At 42.7% G+C, this 12,347-nt stretch overlaps 1 protein-coding gene across 3 annotated transcripts in view; it reads left to right on the plus strand.

Annotated features, from left to right (window-relative positions):
• The window catches only part of EFCAB2 (EF-hand calcium binding domain 2), a 118,566-nt gene that overhangs the window by 90,912 nt on the left and 15,307 nt on the right, over positions 1-12,347 (plus strand). For 2 of the 3 annotated variants that reach the window (XM_044777493.2, XM_044777495.2), the window contains exon 3: positions 58-130. The exons of the other annotated variant lie outside the window; for it this stretch is intronic. In XM_044777493.2, the coding sequence (XP_044633428.1) occupies positions 58-130 (73 nt within the window). The remainder of the gene's footprint in view (positions 1-57; positions 131-12,347) is intronic. 3 annotated transcript variants of the gene reach the window in all.

Genomic DNA, 12,347 nt, shown 5'->3' on the forward strand with positions numbered 1-12,347 from the left:
CATAGCCCTTGCCTTTTCAGAGTTTACATTCTGAAACTATTGACTCCTTTTTCCCAGGGAGATCGGAACAATCATCAGGTCATTAGGATGTTGCCCTAGCGAAGGAGAGCTGCATGATCTGATTGCAGAGGTAAGTGGGGCTGAGAGAGCTTCAGTCAGCAGACTGTGTGTGACTCCAGCTCCTTGGAATTAAGAAAAAAATCCTTACCTGACACTAAAAATGCCCTAAACTATGTGCTCAGTGAAAACATCAGGACAACTATGCGAATTAGCCAACCAACAGGACTTGAAAGAGCTGATACCAGATCTTGAAGAAATGGCCATGACCAAGTAATGCGAAGGGTCGAGTGAGGACCCTGCTTTAGATATTACGCTTTTTAAAACTAAGTGAGGAAAGGCCAGTAGGCACAGGGGACTGACTCTCTGCGGAAACAATATGGACAGGAGAAAGGAATATCGTAGGTAATGTCAGTTCAAAGGGGAGGAAAGCAGAGGTAGAGATGGTAAGGAATTTATATTTATTTGGAGATATAAAACTAAATTTTAGAGCAAGTAGTAAACATAATAAAATAATAAGAACTAACTTAACATTGATCAAACAGTCTAAGAATTTAAAAACATCATTATTTGTAATAGTGTCGATGAGTCCCTGGAGAGAATTAATCCTATAAAGCAGGGCTGAGCTGCCCAAGACTGGAGAGCTTCATGCCCTATTTGGTTTTCCAGAAAATTATGTGATATCATTTCAAGTGCAGCTTTCAGTTCAACCAAGCAGAGGCCTGAAGGGGAAAAAGCCGCCTGGGCAACCACGAACGAGGAGGATCTTCTCAGAATTGCTTCTGTGGGGCTGTGGGTCTCGGTGGAGGCCGGGGATCAACAAGGAGGATGAGGGAGGACGGCCGGGAGGCGGGATCGGGTCTGTTCCTTGTTCCTGGCCCCCAGCACAGTGCATGCTTGTTGAGCGTTACACGGAAGAGAAGAAGCCATGATGCACGGGTTTGGGAGTTAGCCACAGTAGATACTCAGGCCCCAACATTTTCTTTTGTCTTCACCCTTTTCTTAGGTACATTGATCAACCTTTGAAAACTACAGATACTTAGAATCGTTACAGACCAACAGGGATCACTGAGCTGTCTAAGCTTTGTAAATGTTTTTCTGTACTTGCACAGCACAATTTATTCAAAATAAATTCTAGCAAGATGCTTAAAAAGCTTTGGGTGTGACTACCCTTTTTGAAGTTTCCCAAATAATTAAGGGGAAAAAGCACACAGATATTTGTGTATATCCAATACATTTAGAGACTCCAAGCTCCGTAATAGTCCACATCTGGGGCGAATATCATGTTGCTAAAGGCTCTGTAATAGTTTCAGAAATGAAACCATTTCTTTCATTTGCTTTAAAATCACATGATGCGACTATGCTTTAAAATTCTTCTATAAAAAGTGGAAGCCTGTGTGCAGTTCTCTAGTTGTCATTGACTTGAATTTTAGTGTAGATACATACTAACTTTCAGCCCTTTGCTTCCTGAAGATCAGTTTGAAATCTGATGTTTCTCCTGAAATAGATTATTTAAAAAATCACTCGGCATTCATCTCTCCAGTTAATGTTCTATAATTAGCAACTTTCCCCCAACAATCTCTGCCTGTTTGGAATATCACAAAACCCAGCAACTGTGGGAAAGGGTAATGAAAATTGTACTGACATACAGGTCACCAGATGATCCTTCCTTTAATATCTACATGCTTTGAAGTTCAAACCTAAGTGGAATTATGGAGAATTTGAAGTAGTTACAAAGGAGAACTCAAAGATGTTTGGAAAATAGGCCCTGTATTGGTAAGACTATTACATTACACAGTGATTTTTTTAAAAAGGGGGTCAGCTCATCAGGAAAGTATAAAAATCCTGAATGTTTATGTACCTAATAACACAACTTCAATAAACTTGAAGCAAAAATGGAGAGATTAGAAGGAGAAACAGACAGTTCCACAATAAGAGATGGAGATTATAATAACCCTCTCTAAGTAATTGATAGAACGATTACATAAAGTATCAGCAAAACTGCAAAAGACCCAGCACCACCATCACCCACTCTGCCCTAATTAATATTTATTGAACATCATACCCAGAACTGCAGAATACTCGTTCTCTCCCAGTGCATAAGGAATGTTCAGTAAGGTAGAGTGCTAGGCCACCAACCAAATCTCAATACATTTTCAAAAACTGAAATCATACAGGATATATTCTCCAATTTTAAAAAACGGAATTAAATTAGAGATCAGTTGAGAATAAGATAACTAGGAAATCCTCAAATATTTGGAATTAAGCAACATACTTCCAAACGATTCATGAATCAAAGAAGAAATCACAAGGGGAATTAGAAAATATTTTTCCCTGAATGTTCATGAACGTACAACATGGCAAACGCCTTGGGATGCCATAACGCAGCTCTCAGGGGACAGTTGATTATAAAGAAATGTTCATGATAATAGCCCTAATCATAATAGCCAAAAAACTGAAAAGAACCCAAATGTCCATCAACTGGGGAATAGATGAGTAAATAAATACTATGGACTACCTCTCTACTCAGCAACAAAAAGGAACAAACTAGTGATACACACACAACATGGATGAATCTCAGCAAGAATATGTTAAGTGAAGTCAAACACGAAAGACTCTACTGTAGGACTTCACGTATGAAAGCAGATTAGTGGCTGCCTGGGGCCAGACATTAGAGGCTGGGATCAAAGGCAGAGGAGCAGGAGTCAACTTTTTATATTGGAGGAAATCTTCTATATCTTGGTTGTGGTGGTGGTTACCTGACTATAAAATTAATTCAAACCAACACTTTGAAATGAGTAAACTTTATTGCATGTGAATTATGCCTCAGTAACACCGTGAGAAAACATAGACAAGGATTGTCATGAACAACTTTATGCTTCTTCAGTCAGTGGGTTCCAGATGGAAAATTGACTCAGGTTTAGGAACTAAGAAGGGATCACAACTCTTTTGGGGTAGCCATCCTCAGCCTTCTGCTCCTCCATTCTTGCCCTGTTTTGGTTGTAGATGTTGAACAGAATCCTCCTTAGTTACCTGGCTGTTTTGCCTGTAAGCGTACCACGCTCTATTAACCATCTCCAGAGTTTCCTTTGGCTCCCTCTTCAACCTTACTGGTCATTATATGTGAGCTCTTAGCTTGTCTGGTTGACAACTCTGCCTGGCTTCTGTTACTTGGGGGCATGGGGTGGGAGGCTGGCAAATCATGTTAACAAGCCAGGTCTGTGACTGCCTGTTCTAGTCTGCTGTGGCCCGCAGAGGAGACCCATTTCAGAACTCTCAGTGATGCCAGCCTTTCTCACCAGCACATTCCTGATGTCCTTGGTGAGTGGAGCATCCTCTGAGCCCTCCCATGGAACATCATCCTCTGTGAGTTTTCTGACTCATAATATGTCCATTCCAGCCAGCCCCCTTTTATCAGCTTGGCTTTTCTCCTTCACTAAGTGCTGACAATCGCTTATCACAGGGGTCTAAGAACCACCCTAGCAGCGAGTTTGCCCCATCTTCTGTCATCCTTATCAGGGTGTCAGGTCCTGTGTCCTGAGAAACTGCCCAAAGTCAATGAATTCTTGCTCACTCAGTCTTACATTCTAGCTCTGGGTCAAGCGCTCTCAACCAGTCTCAGGGGCACTCCCCCTGCTCCTTCTAGTTCCTGCTAGCTAATTCCTCCTGCTATTTCAGTGTGCAGTCTCTTTCCTCCTTTATCCGCCCCAGCACTTCCCCAGCCAGGTTTTCTAGGATTTAACCCAAGTGTTCAGTCTCCCTGCTAGGAGAGGAGATGGGGGCAGTTCCTGAGGGGGCCCTGTTCCCTTGTCAGGGAGAGTCTTCTGCAGCACAGAAGTGTCACCTCCTATGAGGTAAGGGTGGGTGAAAGCCCAGAGTGTCCAGGGCGTCACCCAGACAACACCCTCAGGGGCCTCCACCCAAGGGTCTCCATCCTATGTTTCGGTGTGCCAGTCTTTGCAACCAGCACCCTGACTTGGCTGTGCAATTCTAACTTTCATATCTTCTGTGTGAAGGGTGTCAAACTACGGCCCACAGGCCAAATCCTTCCCACAGCCTGTTTTATACAGCCTGTGAGCTAAGAATGGCTTTTACATTTTTAAAGGCTTATAAAAATAAAGAAGACTATGTGATGAAGACCTTATATGCCTTGCAAAGCCTGAACTGTTTACCATCTCCCCTTTCTGGAGGTTTACCATCCCTGTTTTCGATGATGCCTACTGGAGTCTGCTCTTTCCTCGCAGTTGATAAGGGCTTATTCATGAGCTACAAAGAGGCCCTCTGGCTTTCACAGCTAGTCTTTACCTGCTTGACAGTGGCCCTCATTTCTCATGATTCTTCTGCAGGGCATCAGCGTAACTTACAGCCAACTCTGCTGCTTTGTGGGCCTTGTTCCCCCATGTCTTTCAGATGCTTGAATCATGGTACCTGCAAGGGCATTCCTCTTTTATTTTATTTTTTTTATTGAAGTAACATTGGCTTATAACATTATACAAATTTCAGGTGTGCATCATTATATTTCAATTTCTATGTAGATTACCTCATGTTCACTACCCGTAAACTAATTGCCATCCATCACCACACACATGTGCCTTTTACTCCTTTCACTCTCCCCGCCCCACCCCCCCCCCCGCCACTTCCCCTCTGGTAACCACCACTCTAATCTCTATGTTTATGTATTTATTTGTTGTTGTTTTGATCTTCGACTTAGGCATTCCTGTTCACTGAGATTCTCCCAGGTCACATCTGGTTGAATCTTTAGCAATGGACTACCAGAAACTGTGTGTCCCAAATACCACTTGGGACAGCATCCTTTATGCCTACTTTGTAGTGAATGAACCTGTCTCAGAAATCCATCTTACCACCTGTTTTCTCAGGCCACTCCTGGCACTGCCTGTGATGCTCTGGGTACTCTGAGAAGCAAGCACTAAGCATTAGATGTTCGAGAGATTTATTGTGAGAGGAAAATCAGAGCCCGGGGAGGCTGGGAGAGCATCAGGATGCAGTGCAGGTCTGAGCCTGTGAAGGAGCAGGGTGGGGAGGGAAGGTTGGGGAGGAACAGCCTTGGACTGCAGCAGTTCCTGAAAACGAGGTGATGGGGAGTTGTCAGTTCACGTTTGCCCGGCAGAGGAGCCCCCTTCTTGCAGGAAGGGGACCTATTTTAGTATCCCCGCCACACTCAGTTATTGGCTGGGATCAGCCCATGAGAAGTGTGGCCTTAGCCCAAACATGATGGCTAGGGACATCATTTAATTATGGTTCTGCAGTTGGAGATCTAAGAGGTGCAATTTCACGGCTGCCATTGTGTTATCTGGAAGAGCTATAATATGCTATGCACCAGGTGTTGAATGTCCAAAAGAATATGATCAAAGAGAGTTGGCAGCTCTGTGTTTTCTACCTCTAAGCTCACCATGGCCTAACTCTGGCTTTCAGGATTAGATCAAAGCAGAAAACAACTTAGGGATGAAATGAAGGTCCTCATTGGGTCCGAGCAGCAGGTCGTGGAAGAGTGAGCAGAAACTTTACCAGCAAGATACGTCAGTGATGGATCAGAGCTGGGCCAGGCTTCTCCTGGAATTCTGTCCTTGGGTGAAAAAGTGACACAGGGGAAGTTGTGCTAATGTAGTCCTCAACACATCTATCTCTTTGGTCAGACAACTTTGATGTGGAACAGTGGCCTCTCTGTCTGTGCACAGCAGTCTTTCTGGGATCTCTATGACACTCCTGGGAATCTCAGTCTTTCCTCTTCTCAGTTAGCTTTTTTTTCTATCCCAAGTTTTCCTCTTTCTAGTTCCTCTAGCATTTTGGCACGTTCTTCAGTAGCTTCTTGAAAGAGTGCCTTGAAGGTAAAATTTTTGAGACTTTGTATGTTTGAAAATGGCTGTGCTAGTGTTTGTTTAGCTAGGTATAGAATTCTCCACTCAGGGTCTTCATTAAGAATTTTGAAAGCATTTCTCCTTGTCTTCATGCTTCTGGCAATGCTATTGAGAGAATGCAATCCCATGCTGATTTCCAGTCATTTGTATGTAAATTTTTATCCCCCTTTCTGGAAGCCTGAGCAATATTATTTTGTCGCCAGTGTTTGAATTCTCACAATGATTTACCTTGGTGTGGATACATTTTCATCAAATGTGTTAGGTAACTGGTGGGCCTTTCAAACTGGCAGCTTAGATCCTTTGGTTCCAGGAAATTTTCTTGCAGTTATTTTGTTGATGATCTCTAACTATCCACCTTTTTCCTTTGTTCTCTCTTCTGGAACTCCTCTTACTCATTTGTGTGCCTCTGGACTAGTCTAGTTCGCTTATTTTTCACTATTCTATTTTCCATCTCCATCTTTTTGTTCTGCTCTCTGGCAGATTTCTTGAACTTTCTCTTCTAATGTATTTATCGTCATCTTCATTTCTGTTGTGTTTTTAATTTCCAGTAGCTTGTTTTTGTTCTCTGAATGTTTCTTTCTAAGTAGCATCCTGTTCTTGTTTCATACCTCTGAAGATATTAGTGGTAGTTTATTTGAAGTTTTCTTCTCTTTACATAATCTCTTTTCTCCAAGTTGATCATTTGTGTTTATTTTGGTCTCTTTCTTTTTGTTAGTAGCTTTCCTTGGATGTTGAAGAAACTTTGTCAGCTCACAATAAACACATATGTGGAGCTTGTCAGCTTTAAACTTCAGCTTTGATAATCTGGGAATCACCAACATCAGAATTGATGGGAATTTTCCTCTTGCACAGGTTCGATTCCTGAGGAAAGAGTCTTTCCATCTGCCTGGGAGACAAAGCATCTGGCTGTCAGTTTAGACACCTTCTGTTTTATGCTTTCTAGAATATGAATCTCTAGACTCCTGCTGGGATGGACAGGGGCAGTCACCCAGTAGGAAAAACTGAGAGGGGATTTAGGGCTCTAGTTTTCAAACAGATTTTACACTAGTGCTCCTTATTTTACTCCCTACTCCTTTCATCCCAAGTTCTAGAAGGAGCTGATGCTTTTTGAGAATTCTTTACCCACTGCTGGCTTGGGTTCAGTTTTCTGGGTCTGCTAGATCATTGTCATTCTCCCATCTGCCATCAAGCCTCCAAAATTTTATTGCTGTTGTATTCTTTCCTATTCTGCCTAAGTAGATTTATGATTATTTAAAGAAATATTCCTTTACCACACTTTTAGTGAGGTTTGAGAGACAGTGAAGTTAGATGCATATATGCAATTTGCCGTCTTAACCCAGCATTCCACTTGATATTGGATTAATTAGTTGCTCAACAGAAAATAGCAGCAATAATCCAGAGAAAAGTGATATAAATCTAAAGGAGGTATTGTTAATCTTTTTAAAGAGAGCATTACTACACGTTAGAACTAGAATACTGGACAACTATAGCATGTATGAGGTAATATAAACTTTGGATTGTATTAAGAAAGCATGTTTAAATATTAAGGATATACAAACAAAAAGAATAGAAATTGAATGTATAACTTCCAAATTGATACAGAGGATAAAAGAATTAAAGAGCATTCAGTCAGTCCAAACAAGGCAGAAAAAAAACTATAAAAAAGAAGCACAGAAAAATCAGGGTATATAGAAAACACAAGATAAGGATACTAATAATCATAATAAATGCAACTGGACTAAACTCACAAGTTAAAAAACAGAGATTGTAAAATTGGACTTTAAAAAGATGCAAAAAATGATACACCAGCAAATTCTGCCTTCAAATTATAAATCGACCCCTTCTCACCACTTCAACATGCATCACCTTCACCCAAGCCATTGTCATTTCTCCCTGAACTTCCACAGTGGCCTCTGAACTCTCCTTGTTGCCCTCTTGGCCCCTACAGACTACTCATGCTGCAGGAGAGGGATCCTTTAACAGTGTTAAGTCAGGGCATGCCACTCCTCTGCCCAAAACCCTCCTTCTCAGGGTCACCACTCACTTATAAAGGAACCCAGAGCACAGTGCTGTAACTTACTGCAGCTTACAAGGGCCTAGGTCATCGGGCCTGTCACTTCCCACCATCATCCTTGCGCATCTTGGCTTCCTTGCTGTTTTACACCATGTCAAACAGGCCTATATTCAAAGTCCTTCTTCCTGCTCTTGCCCCTACTCTGTGATGCTCTTCCTCCAAGTTCCCACAGCACTTAGAGACTTTATGTGTTATATCTGGGCCAGAGTGAGTCCTAATGTAGCAAGGAAGGCTGTCAGAGATGATCTGAGCTGCCCCATGTTTCACCTGTGCCTTGTGAGTCTGCATCCTTGAAGGCTGTACTGGGTAGGATCTCTGATTCGACGGTCCAGCCCTCTGTATTTCTTCAGGAGTATTCAACACAATCTGAAGTTACCTAGTATTTATGTGTTTCTCCCTTGCCTCTGTCATATAAGCTCCTTGAAGGCAGAAAGTTCATCTGTCTTGTCCGTAGTTGCATCCTTGGTGCCTAGGACAAAGCCTGACACATACTGGTTCAAGAACCTGCTCTACTGTTTCCTGTAGGCCAGAGCAATGTTCTGGTTGTAATTATGTTTCTTACACTTTCTCTTCTGCCCCTAATACTTAACATGGTTTAACACAGTCCTTAGACTCTACTTGCAAGACCTGGTACCAGAATTGCCACAAATGTGGAAACACAGGCTTGCCAAGCACTACAGAGCTGCTTGAGGGAGGAGTTTCTAGTAGGTCTGATTCTTGTCTCAAAAACTCCACATTTAGGGGCCCGTCCTGTGGCCGAGTGGTTAAGTCCATGCACTCTGCTTTGGCAGCCGGAGGTTCACCAGTTTGGATCCTGGGCATGGACCTGGCACCACTCGTCAGGCCATGCTGAGGTGGCGTCCCACATAGCACAACCAGAAGGACCTACAACTAGAATATACAGCTGTGGACTGGGGGCTTTGGGGAGAAGAAGAAGAGAAAAGAACCCTCCAAGTTTACAGTCAGTAAAAGTAATTAAAAACTATTGTAAGCTGATAATCATGCACTGTGTGAAATATGCTCAACACGAAAAAGACATATACTTCAGGATTCCACTCACGTGAGGGATCTAAAGTAGTCAAACTCTTAGAAACAAAAAGTTCTGTTGTTGAAGATGCATTGAGAGTTTGAATAAAATTGCTTTATAAACTATAAAAATATATAAAATGTAAAAGTAAACAGTGATATTTTAAAATCAATGTGTTGTTATATATGTGATTTTAAATATATATTTGGACCTAATAAAATTTATATATTCAACTTGACCAAGTTGTTTTAGGGAATTTTCTCCTTAGGGAGAAAGAGGATCACTTTTATTCATCACTATATTCAGATGGTTACTGTGTTAACCACTGCCCTTTGCTTAAATCAACTTTCAGCCCAGGAGAGAGCTTTTCCTCCAGTCTGAGTGCAACACTGTTTCCAGCAGTTGCTTTGGTGGAAATGGCTGGAAGAGCACCTTAGTGGAGACAGTCGCTCCAAGACTTGCTGCCTCTGTCAGTAGGAGAGGACTCTGCTGGGGCGGGCATTTGTGCCCAGGTGGAGAGAAACCAAAACTGAGGGCGGGAAACGGTTTGTGTAGCTGGAGCCCCGTGAGGTCCCTCCACCCAGAGGATAAAATGGGGAAATTAATGGCTTGACGGCCACTGATCCCTATTGCCTCCAACTATAGAAACTCACAGTGGGAAGGGACCTTATCAATCACCTGGTTTAGCCACCTGTTGATTCTTAATATCTCTGACGGTCCAACCAGGAGCTGATTCATTCTTTTTTTGGTACTTCCACTAATAAGGGAGAGACATGACCCAATTTTTGCACAATAGCCTCTGGAGTATTTGGAATAAATAGTTTTTCTAAAGTAGGCAGCTTTCAGATTTTTCATTTGTAAAGATAATATTTTTGGCAAATGCCAATGAATTTTTGCTATTTTGTTCTATCTAAGGTAGAATTCTAAATTGTATTTGTGTTTTGATTTTGAAACATAATTTATGTGAAAGCTTGTGTGTGTGGTATTTAGAGTCCAACTTGAAATATCTCATGTTTTTTATATTTTTTACTACAAGTAATTGAAAAAATTCATATGTGGGGCCGGCCCAGTGGCGCAGCAGTTAAGTGCACATGTTCCGCTTTGGCGGCCCGAGGTTCACCAGTTCAGATCTCAGGTGCAGACATGGCACCACTTGGCATGCCATGCTGTGGTAGGCGTCCCACACATAAAGCAGAGGAGGATGGGCACGGATGTTAGCTCAGGGCCAGTCTTCCTCAGCAAAAAGAAGATTGGCAGTAGTTAGCTCAGGGCTAATCTTCTCAAAAAAAAAATCACATGTATATCTTCTTTGCTGACATGGAACTAGTTGAAATGTAAGTGCCTTATAAAGCATCTTAACTGCTGATATTATCATGGTTTTGTGAAGCATGAAATATTCAGTTTATTGACTGTTTTGTCACTGGGGAGAAATGAAGTCTCACTGTGTGTTTTATTGCACCTAGTCAGTGAGTTCAGCAATAAAGTAAACAATACTTGAATGAGAAGAGACGGCCTGATGATTTGCCTGTGGGAACAGGAGTAAAGAACTCTGGGCTGTGATCCCATCCAAACACCGGACTGGCTCTAAGGACCAAGATAGGCTCTTTACCTCCCTGCGCCCGAATTTCTTCACATGCAAATAGATCAAGAGAATGACTTTAACCAAAGTAGAATGAGAAATGGCGTTTGCCTCCTGCTTTGAGACTTAGGTAAATGCTGCTATATTAAAAATCCCACAGTATTTACATATTTATTGAGACTTTTCCATGTTGGGGAGCGGATGCAGAGACTGTGGGATGTCGGAAGGCTTGGGGTAGCCTCGCAGAGGTGGCCCAGCGTGGCAGTGGAAGCCGCGTGTTTTCTACAGGTCGCCTGCTCCACCACAGTGCTTGGCAGGAGAAGGAGCCGGATGTCTCAGGGCCTTGGTCTCCCAGGCGCACATCTTCTGGCACCCTGTGCAGGTGCACTCACTATAAATGGTCCTTGAAGGCTAAGCTGGTGGATCTTCCTGCAGAGAGGAGGTTCGAAATGTTCAGAAATGCTGTCTAGGGTTAAGTTCGCATGTTCCACTTTGGTGGCCCGGGGTTCGCTAGTTTGGATCCGGTTGCGGACATGGCACCTCTTGGCAAGCCATGCTGTGGTAGGCATCCCACATATAAAGTAGAGGAAGATGGGCACGGATGTTAGCTCAGGGCCGGTCTTCCTCAGCAAAAAGAGGAGGATTGGCAGCAGTTAGCTCAGGGCTAATCTTCCTCAAAAAAAAAAAATGCTGCCTAGGTTACTTTCCAGTTATGACCTCCTTTTCAGCACATTAGCCCTCCTCTTAGATGACACAAACTAGACGATAACTTACTTTGCCTCATTCATGTTTGCAGAGCAAGATAGATGTATTTTCGCCTTTTAGGAGGAAGGACGCATTTGGTGACTGTCTGTCACGCTCTCTCTCCTGTCAGTCCGAAGAGGCACGTACGTAGGAAGATAGCAGAGATGGAGGCGTCACTGCTAATCCGCATAGCCTGTCCTCCAGGCAGAGTCCGGGGCGAGGGACAAGGTGTTGGATAAGCCTAGCAATTTAATACCTTCTGTCCACATTCCACGTGTCATTTTACAGAAAGGAGACAGGACCAAACTTCTGTATTAACAGTTAGATCCATATGGAGGAGGAGGATGTGCCTGAAATCTTCACACCAGAGAGTGATTCTTTTTTTTTTTGGTGAGGAAGATTAGCCATGAGCTAACATCCATGGCCAATCTTCCTCTTTTTTTTTTTGCTTCAGGAAAATTAGCCCTGACCTAACATCTGTGCCAGTCCTCCTCTGTTTCTTGTATGTGGGCTGCCTCCACAGTGTGGCTGATGAGTAGAGTAGGTCCATGCCTGGGATCCAAACCCCTGAACCCAGGCTGCCGGAGGGGAGCACACAGAACTTTAACCACTCGGCCATGGGGCCCGGCCCTGGAGAGTGATTCTTTTAGGAGGTGTCATTGCATAATATAGAATCAGAGGTTTGTATCCTATTGATATTAATAATAATGATCATATAGACTCTCAAGTTCACAAAGCACCTTCATGTCATGCATGTAATCTTCACAACAGACAGGTAAGAAGATATTACTGTTCACCCATATGACACATGAGGATACTAGGGGGTGAATTTTAAACAGAACATTTTAAACTATCCTTGGTCTAACATGGTGAATATATTCTGTTTTTTCTATGAGAAAGACATCTATTTTTTTAAGGAACTTGATCAATACAGAAGTCAAGTGGATTTTCCCAGTATGACTTTGGTGTATGTGAGGAAACAGCAATGAA

This window comes from Equus asinus, chromosome 9 (genome assembly GCF_041296235.1).
Source record: "Equus asinus isolate D_3611 breed Donkey chromosome 9, EquAss-T2T_v2, whole genome shotgun sequence".
Classification (NCBI taxonomy): domain Eukaryota; kingdom Metazoa; phylum Chordata; class Mammalia; order Perissodactyla; family Equidae; genus Equus; species Equus asinus.